This window comes from Ammodytes marinus, assembly GCF_949987685.1.
Source record: "Ammodytes marinus genome assembly, chromosome: 21".
NCBI lineage: Eukaryota > Metazoa > Chordata > Actinopteri > Uranoscopiformes > Ammodytidae > Ammodytes > Ammodytes marinus.
Genome location: NC_137225.1, coordinates 14672958 through 14691667, shown reverse-complemented (window position 1 = coordinate 14691667; position 18710 = coordinate 14672958). Strand labels below are relative to the sequence as shown.

The following is an 18710-nucleotide window of genomic DNA, read 5'->3' as shown; positions in this document are numbered from 1 at the left end:
CTGTTTTTGTTTGCCTCCCCTTGTGTAGCGCTGGAGAGCATGGAGGGTTACTACTACAGAGACAACGTGTCGGTGGAGGAATACCAGGCCCAAATCAACGCTGCCTCACTGGACAAGGTCAAACTCTACTACAAGAGACTCAGGTAAGTTTTATTTGAGACGTGAGACACACAGATAAAACCTTGAAGCTACGTATCCCATGTGATTTGGCAGTGTTTCAGATAACTTATAAATCAAGTCGACCTCGCCATCCAGTCCAGGCTTGACTCTCAGCTCCCATCAGGGCCTCAAGGTGATTGGCTGAGAAGGGGGAACGCAGTGGGAATGTTTTATGATTGCTAGCGAGAGCATGTAGAAAGGAGGGAGAGCAGTGATTGGATGAGAGTGTGCAGCGTGTCACCAGACGCTGATGTAGTGCAGCCTTTTGCAGCCGCCACGCTCGGTTACCAAACATCCCATTGATTCGCTCGCTCACCCCGAGACCCTCTGTGATTGGCCAGGCGTGGATCATTTAACGAGGGTGGAAGAACAGATAGGAAGAAACAGACACTTCTGGGAGTAAAAATAAAAAGAAAGGCTCTGTTTTATTTAATCTACTGCATGTATAATTGGGTATCAGACATACCGGGTGCGCTGTCTGAATAGCAATGGAGTTTCATGCCTTTCGAGTGCCTGTGAATGCAAAAGACACATTGACAAAATATTTGGGGCCATGTACTCAAGAAACGGCATGTTTTTGTTTTTTCTGTATCTGTGTTTTGTGCAGATTTGGTTGCAAGCTGATACAGCATTTCAGATTTATAGACACACAGTTGAACCTGATCCTCTTGAAGCCTGTTCATTGGCCACTCTGTTATCATAGATCAAAGCCTCCCTGTCTTTACTGTGTATTTCAATTTGGTGCTAGCTCGAGGGCCAGTGGACTCCAGATACTGTTACATCGAGATTGAACAAATTAGACCAGTATCCTGGTCAATCGAGACCATCAGTCAGACTCTTGAAAAGCAGATTGCAGCCCCCATGCTGCTATTATAGTGTTTTCCTTTTAATTGAATACCTAGGAGAGCGACTGGTCGACACATCGGCTTCAACTGAACATCTGCTGCTGATTGTGTGGAAAATTAAACGCAGAGCAGAGCTCACAGTAACATCAGGGCTTGTTATTTAGGGACAGGCTTTCTTTCTTTCTTTGGGGTGGCGGTTGAGCGATTTACAGCTTGAGTGGTCACGTGTCGCATTCTTTGCCGCACAACATTCATTTACAGGGTTTGCTTTTTCTGCTTTTCCGCCCAGAGTTTTTTAATTTGTTTGTATTGCCGAGCTTGATGAGGGAAAAGAGCTTCAATGCACTAATTTCTGCGAGTGTCGGATTTCCCAGATCTTGTTCTTGGATACCAAATGATGCTGGGCTGGGTCATTTACTCTTTCTTTTTGACTGTCATTCTCTCTCTCTCTCTCTCTCTCTCTCTCTCTTTGTATAAACATGTTGTCTGCTGCTGGATCTTCCAGGACTCCACAACCTTCTAGTTGGCTGTGGTGTCTATTCATTTTGTTGAGTAGTTGTGTGCAGACTGGACTCAAAACTTCATGATCAGTCTCTAAAATTTCACGATTCCAATTAAGATACCACAGGGAGAAGAGATATACTGTATACTGTGCACAAATATGTTAGGTCGCCTGCAGCACCTTTTTTAAACCTAAAATTATCGTCATGAACTCACAAGTGTTTTAGTGTGTTTGAAGCATACATGCAGGACCTTCATAAACGCCTTTTTCTATGTATACACGTGTTTTATATGTTTCCATACAGTTTGACCTGTTTAGAAAGAGGCTAATTGAATTGACAGCAGAGGCTGCGGCAGTAACACGGAGCAGATGTGTGCTGACAAGGCAAGAGAGTGAGGCTGGTGATGTATGGAACGTATACCGGGCTGCTGGGTAGAGCTTTGGGCTAAGCACTGTGCTCCAAAAACTAAAGTGAAACTGCTTCTCAAATACTCACCTTTTCAGTAAAAACCTGTTCTAGCCCTGTTATATCCACTCAGCTCTCTGAGTTGTCCTGGCAGTTTTGTGGCCTCCTGCTGTGTATGTACTGTTAGTACAGCAGGTGAATCGATTCTTGTGTTGACATATGAGCATTAACTCATACAGGTGAAGAAAGTTTGTCCAGGAGTTACTGTTACTGCAAATAAATTGTGATAACAGAATGTCTCTGTCTCTAGTTATATAAGGTACCTTCAGTGCTTGATATTAAGTATTTTCATTTCATGCTACTTTATACTCCAATTATAAAAATATATTGGTAATGAGTTATATTGGACTGCAACCAAATATTATTTTCATTATAGATGAATCTCCCTATGGTTTTCTTGATTCATCATTTAGTTTTTTAATTGTCAGAAAATCAAGACCCTGAGATACATTGTGTACTACTATTGAATTGAATATTGCATAGAAGACAAGCCAATTGTCATGTTTGTGAAGCTGGGACCAGAAGATCTTTTGTATGATTAATTGAGAAAAAATTAATTGAAACAATGAATGAATTATCAAAACAGCTGCGGATAAATTTTTGCTTGACTCACTGATTGACTCACTGATTCATCGACTAATAGTTTGAGCTATAGGGTCCACACATCAGTTTCCAAGTCATTCCTTAAATTCAACACGGTTGCTGCTGAGTATTAAATGTGCAGATGGAAGCCGACCACTTGTTGTTTACCCCCAGCCCAGAGTTTTACTTTGTATGAATCCTAGTAAATAAATACTCCCTGCTGCTTTTCAACAGCCAGTGAATTTTCATTTCAGTGTCCATCTCTCTCTATATACTATTACCAGTAGTTTTCTTTACCCGACTGCCTTGTGTCTTTGGGCTGACCACAGACCAGCCCGTGATGTCACTGCTCTCTCCATTGCAGCATTCAAACCTCAGGCACCTCGTTATCCTTGGAGCCCGGCCACTGCAGCGTTGGGTTAAACCCACACTGTGGGGCCGAGCCAGAGACTGACTGACAGACAGAAACAGCACGGCGCACACATTGCTGAACTGAATGAACTGCTGGGACGATATTCTCAAACGTTCTCATGTCGTCAACCAACCCCCAAAACACTCTCCCACACTACACCTCAGAGCCCCTTAAGGATTTGGGAGCACTGCTATATTGTTGTTTAAGAGTTTAAATTGACCTTTTAAACAATACATGTGCAGAGCTAATAGTAATGCAGGTAAAAAAAAAAAACAATTTTGCTTACAAATTATGAAATTGGAAATGGGATGGGCATTATAATGTCGTACCCCTGAAACATGGTTTTCCTTGGAAAAAATGTGTGTGTGCGCTTGAGTTTGTTCTTGCTGTGCGTTTTACATTGGAAAAAGAAGAGGCATTTTTCATAGCTTTTTTGTTTTTGTCTTGCTCCCCTCCTGGCGCCTTTGCCTGTGTGCATTGTGGCCATTATCCAATTTCAGAGCAGTAAATGATACCGCTGTAAAGGTCACTCTTAAGTTTTCCCAACAGCCTCTCTGTCTCCTGCGTACTCTTCCTGTACCCACAACAAGAAATGCGGTGATCTAAAAACAAACCTATAGCGGCCAATGAAGTAACTCCAATTTTTCCGCCAAACATAAACTCACAGACCAATTCAAAATCACATGTCTGGTGGCACAGGAGGAGTCAGCGAAAGCCAGAACACGTGCCCACGTTTCCAGGGTTACATAAACCATCTCTCAGCTGACATCTGACATGTCCAAGACAGATTTCCTTGGTCATGACTTTTCCTCTCTAGCAGGGAGAAGGAATTCTGAAAAAGGAAATAGGAAATGGACATTTTACCTCTTTTCCTTTAGGACACAGAAAGAGTGGAATTGGGGGTCAAATTGAACGGGGAATATACTTCACCAGAGCAGGTTGGAGAGATGGAAGGGGATTTCAGTGGAGGGATCAGGGTGATGGGCTGGGGAAGAGAGTGTGCAAGGGATTGTTAGTCTTAGAAGGGCAGGGTGGAGAGGGGAGAACCAGAGCAGAGTCTGCCAATGTATAATTCAAAGGGAGAGATTATTGCAGGCCTGTGGTTTCATCTAATGTTGCTTCTATTGACAGGAAGTTTCAGGAGGGAATTCGGTGCTGCTGTCGAATGCTCCCTCACTAAACTATTGATTTTGCGTGCTTCATACGGCATTGCAAACAGAATAAAGTGAGAAAGTCCAGCATTTACTGCAAGCATGTCATCTGCTGGTCAATCTTACATGTGTATCATGTCTGTGTATTGTTGCTGTGGGATATAACAAAGTGAACCAATCGATATTGCACTGCGGGCGATGGGCTTATCTCCCGCCATTGAAATGCATTTGGCAGTGGTGAAGAGAGGTTTGGCACTGCATCACAAAGGCAGTTGTGAAATGACCAAGTCTCATGGTGGTGCACACACTTCCCTTTGTCAATAAAAAAAAGGCCTGATTCATGTGGATGTTAAAATTCTACACAGTCTTAACAAAATGGTCTTTTAATGATAGCATGGTCGCTTTAAGATAAGCAATGATCTTGGACGTATAGCATGGTCCGACGAATGGTACTTATTATCTTTTATTTTAACTGCAGACTCTTGCATTTTATGCTTTGTTAGCTCAACAGTCATCAGTCATCACCACACACAGCACGGCCTCTGGGTCATTTGCGCTCGCACTGTTTGCTCTCCTGTCAGCTAAAAAAGGGAGTCGGTAATCACACCACTGCAGTGCGGTTTGTCTTGATTAAGCGAAAATGCCTGATGCTTTATAATGGTGGGTCAGAGTGTCGGTTTCAACACAGCAGTGAGTGAGCGCCCTCACTTCATTCCTTTATATCAGTTGCCCTGTGGCTGGAGCACAAATCAATCCTCTGGCTCTTGTTCAGACGTGACCCATTGTTTGGAGTTTCAATTCTCTAGTTAAATTGCTGCATGTACATTATTATACTTCTGTCTGCTTTCTCACAAACACAAGCATAATAAAAGTCTCCCTGACAGCTAGCTTTTGCGTACATCATGTCATTTGGTCTCTGAGGACACCTCTCCGACAGAAGAACAACAGGATAAATAGCGTGAAATGACTACAGACATTAATCCCCCCACGGCCCGCGCTTAACTTCAAAACAACAACAACACCACAAATCTGTAGCTCGTGCTGCGTGGTTATTTCATCTAATAGATGGTGTTACTCGCCCTTCCCCGGGGCCAGGCTATACGCAGTAATGAATAATATAGCAATACCTGCCGCAGCAAGTTCCTACATCCTTCCATCTGACATGCAGTACATTACATTTCTGCTAGTTTGCTAAAAGTGGGATTCCTCAGATGGCTGCGCCTGTAAGCTGAGACGTTGTTTCTGTTATTTTCCACATAATGAAAAATCTGTCCTTATATTAATAATCCTAATTGATAATGGATATTACCCTTGCAGCATGGAGGCATTGGAAATACATTTTTTGTCAAACAATGACAAAACGTTCTTCTCTCTGCGTTTCCCTCCAGTTTAGGAAGTGAGGAAAATGTTACGGTCTTTGCACCGTTTGCAAAGGGAGTCCCAATTCACAGAGGGAGGTGGTAGGGCTTCATTCTGCTCCAGCTAGTGTGCACTGAACCCCTGCTTATTAAGCCCTGTAACGCTGGGCATCGGTGACCCCGGGTTCTATTCATCATTTCTATCGCTGAATGGCCATAATGTTGAAAGTTTCTGCACTACAGTAAGTGATGCTTGGGATTGAAAAAAAGAACTTGATTCATCTAGAGAAAGTTTCAAAAAGATCACCTTTTGCAAGGAGCCAAGCACACTTTGCGTCTAATTAAGTGCAGCATCAGGGTCGTTAATTGTATTTTTTGCATAGCAATATATGCGGTGACTGCATGTGACATCACTGACAAGGATTTAGTGTCAGGGTGTCTTCAGGCTGGCTCTGACACGAGGACCCCATTAACACTAATTTGCTTCTTGGTGTCAAGGACTAGACATTTGTTTTCCGATGACTTTGCGTATGACCCTTGATTTAAATTGAGTCAACATGTGTGAAGTAAAGAATGTGTTTTATTATGTCTTTTGTCCTTTTAAATAAAATGGAAGCCAAATAAATAAGTATGCCATTGTTACCTACATATACCTTCCTGCTTGAATGTGCTTTCATATGAAACTGTGGCCAACGATTAGATCACATGTCATAAATATTTGCAAATAGGAAGGAACACCTCCTTCCAGTACACACACACACACACACACACACACGCACACACACACGCACACGCACACGCACACGCACACACACACACACACACACACACACACACACACACACACTCACACTCACACTCACACTCACACTCACACTCACACTCACACTCACACTCACACTCACACACACACACACACACACACACTATCTCCATCATGGTGTCAATTCCAGAACATCCCTATAGCACGCGAGGGCTCCTGGATGCCCTCATTAGCCCCTGTACAGCTCCCCCACACACTGTAAGGGTTCAGGGCGGAATTTAATAATGGTGAGTGTCATTCATCACGGCGCTGTGATTAATTTACATGGACCAGCATGCACCTCTGTAGGGTCACACATAATGTCATAAATCCTGGACTGTTTACTTGTGTCCTCACGAACGTGCGGCTCATTTCAACCTTTTTTTTTTCTTTTCATCTTGCCTTTGAAAGTATTTCAAGGGATCAATTTATTTCTTTAAATGGAGGATGTCACGGCGCTGTGTCCGTCCTGTTTCCTCTTAAAACATCTGTGCCTCTGACTCATCTTCTGTGACGCTGCAGCAGACTACTGATGCTCCTGTGCTGTAAAAGGAGTTCCCGAGCGTCCTATTGTCATGAAGGAAGCAGAAATAAAGAACATTAAGTATTCTCATTGGATACATTTAAAATAAACCTGTACCGCGCAGAGCAGGTCATCTTTGGCCCCCAGCCAAATCCTCCATTAGAGTTTCATGTAAAAAATAAATGTTGTGTGTGGGGGGGGGGGGGGGGGTTTCTAGGGGGTTACTTACAGTATGAGCTACAAGCAGGCTGCACCTATGGTTTTCTTGATGACCAGCCTGATCACACACAGTTTCCATAAACTTTTTTTTTTATATACACTGGATGACAAATGGTGGTTTTGAGGTTTGATTTGCATAAAAATCCTCTTGAGAATTAACTTATTTTTTACAGTTTTCTTTTTAAGTTAAATGTTGGAGAATGCCAGTGGGTAATAAAAAATGAGAAGCTTGTTCAAAAGCATGCGGGGGACCCTCAATGTTCTGCCAATAAATTGGAGCAGCTGGAGTTGAGGGGCTTAGACCCTGAGAAATAATAGAGACCCAGTGGGTTTAGAGTTAGACCTTAAACCCAGGGTCTGTGTAATATCTTCTTAGCCACACTGCGATGTGTTTGCACACTGTGTGCGGGCTAACAATATAATTTTCTCATCCATAATAAATGTTTCTCAGGTACTCGGTTTCCTGACTAAACATCATCAGCTCGGATGTAATGCAGGTCCTGTTTTAAACCACGCGTCCCCTGTAGTCTCACTCCTATTATCCTGTCATCAGAGACCTCCAGGAGAGGCTGCCCTGCTCCTCAAGCTGCGGCCGGCTATATTTTTAGAAGCACTCTTTACAGCGAGACGATGAGATAGTGAGCGGGTGTTATGACCTTGCCTCTGCAGAAGAGGTGTGCAAGGGCAAGACGAGGTTGTCCTTTTTTACTTTGTCAGAAACAGATAAGCAAATGCGCGCGGATGGAGGGGCAGTTTAGCAGTTGTACGGAAGGCGACTCCTCTCAGACAGATCCCATTATAAACTTTTAAGATAAAAGTCTTAAGTGGTCGACAAACAAGCAAGGTGAGTGGGCTCGATGGCGGCCATATCTGCTGTTACAACCAGAATTGGAGCTGTTTCAGGGCAAGATTTTATATTTTATATTAAACTTTCTTTTTTTAATATGTTCTCAAGGGGTTCTGCGGTGTTTTATTGCTTCGCCGGTTCTCGCCTTTCTCCTCTGTGACCTGTTAAGAGACCACTGTTTAGTTTGGAAACTGCTGGATCCAACTCTAATTTACTGCAGCCCGTTTGTTTTCCAACTGCAACACAAACTGCACACACTGAAATGGTGTTTACTATGAAGACTGTGTTGAGGAAATCAAATATTTAGAACTTTAAACGGTCAAAAAATACATTGGCCTTTTTCCCCTTCACAAGATTGTTATGTAGTTGCGCAGCTATTATGCCACATTAAGACCTCTTTATGGGAGGAATCGAAGAGGTGTGTATCCATGCTTGGATTGCGGTGTGTAACACACAGCCCATCGGGAGTCTCTCTTGAATGATAAGGCCATCTTGAACCAATTACATGGGCTGTTAGCGCCATCTGAAGCCTTTGCAGACTGTGCTCATAGTCATTGAGTAGAGCACGCCACAAGGTTAAAGGATAATTTGCCAGATAGGGATTAAAAACCGGAAAACCATCAACAAGTGATATAAAGTGGACAGGTAACTCATCTGTATTGAGGCTTACGTGCCTTGTCATCCTGTCCTGTATAAATGCAGTGTTAGCCCCATTGGCTGCAGGTATATTGTTTCCTGCACCATGACTTTGGTAAAGCGTGTTGTTTGCATGTGTGTGTTCCTCGAGGACTTTCCAGTATCGACTCGGACCTGGTTTTATAATCACTATAAAATCTTGAATCAGGGCTGTGCTAACTCTGCTCTGATTAACCAATCTCATTAATAATATATTGTCAGGCAGAAACACCACACTCGTAATGAATGCCTCCTTGGCCTGATTTTAATCACTTAATAGCAGAGTGAATGCAGAGGGAATGAGCCCTGCTGCACTGATTCTCGTAAACAATCCCCACCCCGCCTCCTCAAAGTCAGCCGTTGATGCATCTTCTCTTAAAAAAAAATGTTTCCCTGACTATTTCAGAATGTGTACTATATCATGTATGTCCGTGAGCTGTACAATATTATTACTTCTGGCGAGAAGAAATGGAGTATGTGATTTTCATTTCAAGGGGGTTTAATGTGGTGTAAGGGAGCCTATTTATAGCACACTGCTGGATTACTGAGATTTGATGGAGTCACAGACTGCTGAGCTTGCACCAGCAGCACTCCACCTCAGATGGACTCATTGCGGCATACTGTACGTCCCTCTGTGTCTGCACTCTGCATACACATGCTGCTCTGGTGCTGCCTCCGTTGGATGGCGTAGGAAATGTATCGCTCAACAACCAAAAAAAACACTGCCCTCCATGAATGAATGAGGCAACAGCGTTTGGAGTGATGCCCAGGACAAGAGATGCTTGGGTCTGTGTTTTCTGCTGAGCTGTGCCCAAGTTACTTTCATGATTGATAGTCAGATGGTGGAGCTCCATAATGAAGAGTTGGCCTACTTTTCCCAGAAAGGCAGCCAGTGCTCCTGATGACCTAATGGTGCAGGGAATAGAACTTGTGTATCATTGTTAAATAAAGTCTACTGCAGTATGTTGCTACTTAATGTTTTTGTTCTCCCTGCTGCCATTCATATATCCAATTACAATCACTCCACGTGTCAACTGTTGTTTTTCTCTCCCCTAGGGCTTTCTACCTAGATCAGTCCAACATGCCACCTAGCTCTGCACCCAAAGCCGCCCTCATAGACAAGGTAAGACCAACCTCACTCAAACTAGTTCTGCTTTCATGACAACATGGGGAAAAAAAGAAGAATAGGACTAGATGCTGCAATGTGCACATGTACAATATTGTTATAAACAAAAATAAGATATACCTATTCACTTGAAGTCACCAATTGTGCAAAATGCACTTTTTCATGTTTTTTCAACATTAATATGGGTCTGCGGTGTGACTAGAGATTTTGACAGTATTACAAAAAAACAAGCCTCCCTCTTTCAGTTCACATGTGGAGTTATGACATCATGAGGGGGGAAGCCACGCCCCTTCCACAGCTAAAGTGACTCAGCATCTAATCATTGTGAATAAAAAGTAAAACCATAATATCAATCAAATCTTGAAACAACTTATATTTTACCAGTAGTTACCGCTAGGAAGCTAGTGTCAACAAGTTTTCTAAGGGTGCAGCCCTTTATTAATTCCATTTGTGAAAATATGAATTTAGAATTCTGCATTACAATTTAAATCTACCTGACAAGCACCTCAACACCTCCTCCCCTCCCCCCCCCACAAACACCACACCACCCCTCCTAGGACCTTGACTGACCCCTCTCTCTCTCCGTTCCTTTTGGCCATCAGTTGATGCGTCCCTTCAACGCTGTGGAGGAGCTGTACCGTCTGATGGAGAGCTTTATCAGTTGTCGGCGCACGGCTGCGTGTCAGTACACCGCCTGCGGGGCCTCTGGAGTGGGACTGCTCACAGTGGCCTCTGAGCTGTGTTCACGTCTGGGGGCCACACACATCGTCATGTGCAACAGCGGCGTTCATCGGTGAGTGAGTGAGTCTGTGTGTGTGTGTGTGTGTGTGTGTGTGTGTGTGTGTGTGTGTGTGTGTGGGCACATACACATACACAGCGAACGTCTCCCAGCGCTGTTTGTACTGCCTCCAGCTCAATTATACCTGCTTTTTTTTCTGAAGTTTTCCTTTCCCCCTTTATTTTATTTGGAGTGGACATGACAATGTCATTGGACGAACCAGATGCATTGTTTACAGTGTGTTAGCATAAATGCTAGTTTACAACACCTGTCCACAGGAGGCTTTTTTAAAAACAACAAAATAAACTAAACAAAACAGAAACAAGATCAAATACTGATAAAACAATGATAATTAAAAGATTAAAAATGCAGTATACAATAGAGTACAGAGCAGCAATATAATGAGTCAAATATAGGCTACGTAGAGTAAAACAAAGGCAGCATGATCAAACAATAAACCATCTGTCTTGCACTCATTTCACCTTTAACCATTTTCTTGTATCCTCGGTTTACCTCTCAATTTCATGATGAGAACCCTGCACTCTGCACCGTGGGGATTTTCTATTAATACGTGCCTGCGTTAATTACCGACAGGATATTCTAGTTAATAAGGCCCAGTGTTCCTTCGGTCAGCTCTGGGGGGGCTAGAAGTATAGGCATAGCACTTTACACTGGAAGGAGACAGGTCAATTGCTTCAATTCTCATTGAATTCTATATATGGCTTCCTAATTCACCTGCTGCTCAGGGCACCATTCATCAATGCATGAGGACAGAAATACCCTGATCGTTTGTCACCGCTGATCCCCCGTTTCCAGCTTTCATCTTTCATCTCTTACTCTGCTCTCTCCCCTCAACCCACCCACCCATCTCTCTGAAACTCTCTTGCTTTACTCCACCCCATGACAGTTTCTATATTGTTTTGTCTCACACACACACACACACACACACACACACACACACACACACACACACACGTGTGCGTACGTATGTTCACTGGAGGTGACTGATGGCTTGATAAAGTGCTGTGGATGGAGCCGCCTAGTTGCCTGAGCTCTAATAGAAAGTTCCTGTCTGTTCAATGACTGCTGCTACTTTATTAACCTGCAGCATGTGTATGTGTGTGTGTGTGTGTGTGTTGCGTCTGGCGTGCGTGTGTGCGTGTCTCTCTGTGTGTGCCCACAGTTATACACACTTGCCACAATTCACCCAGACAGGCAGTCTAAGTGTACCGTGACACAGCAGGTGATAGAGACTGCCATATTTAGGATTATTTGTGAACTGGCTCTCTCCTTTAAACACTTTTTTACCCTCCAAAGCTGCAGATTGATGGGTGCAGTATCCACAGAATCAATGTCATTAACTTTGGCTCTCAAGGTTCGTACAGTATGTATGAACCCCTGTTCTATTGCGAGAACGCACACCATGTTTGCAAGAACCCGTTTCCCTGCTTTCTCTGCTAGGCCTTTCACACCAAAATGAACCAAGAGTCAGTTCCAGGCTGGTGTTGGGGTCAGTTCAAAACTGGTTACAGCCTTATCCCAGTTATGAACCGGTTGGTTTCACATCGACCGGAGACAGCCATGGAGCCAGCAAGAAAGCAACGTCATGACGTCACTGTAAACGTGTGTGTACGTCACCCGACGCCGCTGCTCTTGTGGCTAACGCTAAAGCTACCGCTAGCTTTAAGCACAACAACAGCGGCGAATACGTCTTATTTTTACACTTGTTGGCTCTCGCTTTGCTTTCTTAAGCAAACAGGACCCATACAGCGTATTCTCGCCGGTCAATTTGATCGCTACGTTCGGTAATTATGTTATGTTTACGTCTCGTAGTAGCGGTGTTTTTAAATATGGCGGGCATGAGGTTTGAGTTGCTCTGGTTGGTCAGGATAATCCCTCCCCCAACCGTTCGCGCAAGCAGTTCTTATCAAACCCTGCTCAATCCTGGGGTATGAGTTCCCCCTTTTTTTTACGGCCCGGAGCAGGCTCTCTGGCGGTGTGAAACCAAAACACTGGCTCTAACTCCGAACAAGCCCAGAACTAGCGCCGATTTTGCGGCGGTGTGAAAGGCCTATGCCTCATTTCAAACATTCAAATATAAAAAATAAAATGATCTCCATATTGCTGGTGTAAATGGCCAGCCCGACAACTAAATCTGGCATAATTGGAAAACCCTATGAAACCAAGCCAGTAGATTGATAATGTGGGAATCACATTATCAGTGCGGCTGCCTGGTCAGGCCCTATTGATTGGAATATTTGACTTGAGTGAAAGCGTGATATTTTGGGGGCATCAGCAGTTTGGAATATGCTGCACTCTTCTCCTCTCTAAGTCTTTTTTTCTTTGGTCCATCACCCCCACAAAGAATGAATAGAGAATAAAACTTTTGAGAGGCAAACAAAGAGAAAACAAAGCAGGAAGCCTAATCCCCTAATTTGCTCAAAGATTGGACATTCCCCCCCCCCCCCTTTTTGTTTGTATTCATTACCGTCACATTTCAGTGTACAAGTAGCTAATTCTTGCATATAAATGCTCGGCCTGTAAACGCTTCTTCCACGGTCATTACTACCTCATTCGGCATCCTGCATCTTCTCCTTCATCCATTTGCTGCTCCCTTGTTTCTTGGGTTTTATCAGTATTGACTTGGCTCTGGAGCAACCCAGAGTGTAAATGGGGATACGAGCTGGAACTACATGAAAAGGATGGGTATAAATCAACTCGTACTTTCTTACCAGCCCTTGATGAAAAGGGAAAACACATAAAGACACACACACACACACACACACACACACACACACACACACACACACACACACACACACACACACACACACACACACACACACACACACACGCAAGCACACACAGATTTTCTGCAGTTCCTTCATCCCTCTCCAGCTGAAGAGATATTTAAAGAGTCTCTGTTGTTGACTCTTTTTTCCCCCTTTCCACTTTATCGGAGTGGATAGCTGAAAAACGGGTGCCTCCTTTGCAATTCTCAAATTCTGTCATATCTTTTGGCGCATACTTGAGTTCAATTATACTTTTATCACATCATGTTACGCTGTGATAAAGTTATACAACTAGAACTCAAAGTGACCTCTAAATCTTGATCTGATTGAGTCAAAGCAAAGTGGTTTTTGGCAGCAGTTAGTCCCTTATCGCACATGTTCTTTTTTAAATTATTTTGTTTTGTGTCTCAGCCAGCGTGAAACCCAACCACGAGTTAGAAGAAGATATTAAACAAACGGCTCATGTTCGTCTATGGCCCCATCATGGCAATGTTACTCAATGAAACCGAGCCTGGCAGCGCTGGGACTTTTCGACAGTTCAATTTGCAGAGAAAAGGCTCTGGATCGATATACAAGTAGAGCTTGTTATCATAGAAAGGTCACCAGCAGCCCTGACACCTGTCACTGGCTCTCTAAGGATTTACGCTGCCGTCTCCCGCCTGCCTGTGTGTGTGTCTGTGTGTGTGTCTGTGTCTGTGTCTATGTCTGTCTGTGTGTGTGTGTGTGTGTGTGTGTGAGTGTGAGCGTTTTAGAAGGTGAGGAAGGGAACACAGTGTGTCCCTGTAGCCTGTGTGCCTGGGAACAGAGTTCTGCTGTAACTAATGAATCACCGACTCACATCAACAACACTCATTTTACACCCATGGCACCCTTATGGCAGCGATGTAGTATTATAGCCTCAGCCACGGGAGACACACTGACTTGTCCTTGGACCGTTTTCTCTCGGCCCTAACGACAGAGCATATCAATCCTGATGATGAGTAAAGCGGGAAGTCTCCTCGACGTGCTTGAAAGTCAGAGGCGGAAGGGGTTTAATCCTCTCCTCTTTTCCTGCTTCGTCAAAAAATAAAAAATAAATCTTAATCGCGACGTTTTAGTTATTCTATTCAGACACTGCCTGCTCGCTGGCCGTGAGTGACATTTGCGTGGCAATTGAAACGATTCATTAGGCGAGGAGATGGGCATAGGTGAAGCAGGTAGAAGTGCCGCGGCACTGACAAGGTGACAAGAGGGAGGTGTGTGTGTGTGTGGGGGGGGGGGGGGGGGGGGGGTGTGCGCAGAGGGGGTTTGATGCAGTTGTACTGAATTCTGCAAGAGATTCATGAGGCCCAGAGTTAGCATGCCTTTGTTATCCGTTGTGTTAAATGTGAGTCTCAGATCTCTTCCAAATATACGTCTGTTCTCAAAGACTGCTTCATTCACACAAAAGCATGTGTCAAGGAAATTGAACGGGCTAGTGCTCGACAGGAGAATGTGTTTACTCGTCACTATTATTTAATCATTGTGTCAAATACAGCCTGTATGCTTTTGATAGTACAGCATCTGTTACGTAGGAAGATGAACACGGAATGTTTTCAGCATCACTAATTCCCTTAGAGAGAATCTGATCAATATTCAGACGGAGGAGCGCACGTTTTAAAGCTTGACCTTATTGTTTTCTTTTCCTCTCTGACCCACAGCTGCACCCTGAGTGTAACACTGGAGCAGGCCATCCTGCTGGCTCGAAACCACGGCCTGCCCCCCCGCTGCATCATGCAGGCCACTGACGTCATGAGGAAACAGGTATGTGTGTTTTTTTTGCATGTGCATATTGACACCATGCCGCCATTGTAGGCCCTACATTACCTCTGTTCTATTTCTCACTCGGAGTGAGTTTGTGCTTTAATCCACAGCGAGATCCCTGCATCCAAAATCGTTAGATCAACTGTAGGCTTCATTAAGCTGAACTAGGCAGCCAAAGCAATATTATCAATGGATTTAACAGTGCCAATAAAGACGAGCAGTTATGTGCTTTTAGCTTCCGTGGTCAATGTTTGATTTCTCTCTGGGACGCCATTGTTTCAGTAAGATTGCAATTGGTAAAGGCAGTATTTAAACCCAATCTTTCTGGGTGATGGGAAAAAAAAGAAGTGTTTGCTTCTCCACTTCTGTCTAGTTCATAATTCATTTTGCCTCTTCCTCTGTTTCACAACCTATCTGATTTAAATCTCTTCAGAGTTGCGTTCACTGCAACTAGTATACAGTATATGAATCTGACCAAATTACAGAAGAAAAAGACGTAATGGGAAACTGAACAGATTGGTTCAGAGTCTGGAGCTTTTTCTGCACGTCTCGTTTTTTTTTTGGGGGGGGGGGGTCTGGGGGAATTCCCATTACTTTCTCAGTGCACACACCCTTTGGCCCCACAAAAAAGGCTCCCCAAAGCCATGTCCACATCTTGGCCCGTAGCTCAGACTCTCATTAGGAGTTGTGCGAGCAGTAGTAATATTGCTGTTTGCAGTGAGGAGAGAGGTTGGTGGAGTGGCTGAGATCCTGCGAGAGGAAAGGCATTTCATTTCTACACTTGGAGAACTGGGCTGCCAGTATGCCACTATGTGCATCGCATGACCTTCAGCACGGTCTGTGGCTGGAAGGAAAAAAAAGTCCATCTCGTGGGAGGGTGTGTTTGAGATAAAAAATACAATCAGCATTTTCATGCATTATTTTTTTTTGGGGGGGGGGTGCTTGAATTTTAACATGGAAATGCACAACTCATTTGGTCAAAGCATGATAATACATGATAATCCTTAGCAAGTTAGCATTGTCATTATAAGCAATTTGCCATGTTGATATTAGCACTTAGTTAAAAGTGCACACACTACCTACAGTATCTCACAAAAGTGAGTACACCCCTCACATTTCTTCAAATATTTCATTATATCTTTCCATGCGACAACACTGAATAAATTACACTTTGATACAATGTCAAGTAGTCAGTGTACAGCTTGTATAACAGTGTAAATTTACTGTCCCCTCAAAATAACTCGACACACAGCCATTAATGTCTAAACTGTTGGCAACAAAAGTGAGTACACCCCTAAGAAAAAATGTCCAAATTGGGCCCAAAGTGTCAATATTTAGTTTAGCCATCATTATTTTCTAGCACTACCTTAACCCTCATGGGCATGTAGTTCACTAGAGCTTCACAGGTTGCAACTGGAACCCTCTTCTACCCATTCATGACGACATCAAGGAGCTGGTGGATATTAGAGTCCTTGCGCTCCTCCATCTCCCGTTTGAGGATGCCCCAAAGATGCTCAATAGGGTTTAAGACTGGAGACATGCTTGGCCAGTCCATAACCTTTACCCTCAGCTTCTTTAGCAAGCCAGTGGTCGTTCGGAGGGGTGTTTGGGGTCGTTATCATGTTGCAGTACTGCCCTGCGGCCCAGTTTATGAAGGGAGGGGATCATGCTCTGCTTCAGTATGTCACAGTACATGTTAGAATTCAATGAACTGTAGATCCCCAGTGCTGGCAGCACTCATGCAGCCCCAGACCATGACACTCCAACCACCATGCTTGACTCTAGGCAAGACACACTTGTCTTTGTACTCCTCACCTGTTTGCCGCTCCACACTCTTAACACCATCTGAACCAAATAAATGTATTTTGGTCTCATCAGACCACAGGACATGGTTACAGTAATCCATGTCCGTAGTCTGTTTGTCTTCAGCAAACTTTTTGTGGGGTTTCTTGTGCATCATCTTTAGAATAGGCTTCCTTCTGGGACGACAGCCATGCAGACCAGTATGATGCAGAGTGCGGCGTATGGTCTGAGCACTGACATGTTGACCCCCCACCCCTTCAAGCCCTTCAGCAATGCTGGCAGCACTCATACGTCTATTTTCCAAAGCCAACCTCTGTGTACGACGCTGACCACGTGCACTCAACCTTCGTAAACTGGGCCGCAGGGTGGTATTGCAACATGATAACGACCCCAAACACACCTCCAAGACGACCAGTGGCTTGCTAAAAAAGCTGAGGGTAAAGGTTATGGCCTGGCCAAGCATGTCTCCAGACCTAAACCCTATTGAGCATCTTTGGGGCATCCTCAAACAGAAGGTGGAGGAGCGCAAGGTCTTTAATATCCACCAGCTCTGTGATGCTGTCATAAATGGGTGGAAGAGGGTTCCAGTTGCAACCTGTGAAGCTCTAGTGAATTACATGCCCAATAGGGTTAAGGCAGTGCTGGAAAATAATGGTGGCCACACAAAATATTTACACTTTGGGCCCAATTTGTAATTTTTTTCTAAGGGGTGTACTCACTTTTGTTGCCAGCAGTTTAGACATTAATGGCTGTGTGTCGAGTTATTTTGAGGGGACAGTAAATTTACACTGTTATACAAGCTGTACACTGACTACTTTACATTGTATCAAAGTGTCATTTATTCAGTGTTGTCCCATGGAAAGATATAAAGAAAAATGTGAAGAAATGTGAGGGGTGTACTCACTTTTGTGAGATACTGTAATTTTAGCCAAACAAGAGGGGCTAGCAAGGCTGTGAAGACTCTTTACTCTTGTGACTTACTTTTTGTTTTGAGCCACATTAAAGAAAAGGTTGTCATTGATTTTCTTGCATAACACTTAATCTGGCATTTATATGGTATGTAAATCCAGTTGCACTTGTTAAATTCACAGTAAAAAGAGTTCGGTCTCCACTGTTGTTTTTGAACTCGTCTGATCTACTCCGGGTGCTGTGTCCTTTAAGGACATTAGGGGGCATCTCGGTCTGGAGGGCATCACAATGGATGGCTGTGATAGGCATCGAATGATAGCTGATGTTATCCTGCAATCTGGACGTATCATGGGGCAGACAGTGAGATGGCAAACTGCAGAACTATAACCGCGAGGTCAGCTAATGCACTTTCATCCAGTCACTCCCTCTCTGCTTAAAAGAGAAGATGTTGATGATCTCCTCGGATAATGATTCGATTGTGTGTTTTCGCTTGCTAGCGTGCATGAGTCACTGAGGGAGAGAGGGTGCATTTGTAAGTGCAGGTGTTCGTGTCTCTAAATTGAGAGGCTGAGTTGCCTACCCCACCCCCACCAACCACCCTACAGTTGTGTATCTGCACAGCCAGCAAAGTACAGGAACATTAGCAAGAGAATGACATGCTCCATACTTGATATAGTCAAACTCTGTCACACACACACACACACACACACACACACACACACACACAGGAACCATTCATCTTCCAAATGCCTTACTACTTACTTTTATCACCTTACAGAGACCATTCTGCACCCGCTCTTTTGCAAACTCAGTTGAAAGAAGAAAGTTTTTTTTTTTTTTTCAAACATATGTTTATTGGATTTTTGTTTGTTTTACAGCATAGACAAGCACAACAACAGACAGTGTGCAAAAACAGCGCACACAACAGAGCAAACACTCAAAACACATCACCCCCCACCCCTCCTCCCCACAAAAAAAA

The 18710-nt window shown here is 43.9% G+C and overlaps 1 protein-coding gene across 1 annotated transcript in view; it reads left to right on the top strand.

Annotated features, from left to right (window-relative positions):
- Positions 1-18710, top strand: part of prex2 (phosphatidylinositol-3,4,5-trisphosphate-dependent Rac exchange factor 2) — a 101017-nt gene that overhangs the window by 74014 nt on the left and 8293 nt on the right. The window contains exons 36-39 of the mRNA XM_080050609.1: positions 29-143; positions 9598-9664; positions 10270-10460; positions 14917-15019. Of these exons, the coding sequence (XP_079906735.1) occupies positions 29-143; positions 9598-9664; positions 10270-10460; positions 14917-15019 (476 nt within the window). The remainder of the gene's footprint in view (positions 1-28; positions 144-9597; positions 9665-10269; positions 10461-14916; positions 15020-18710) is intronic.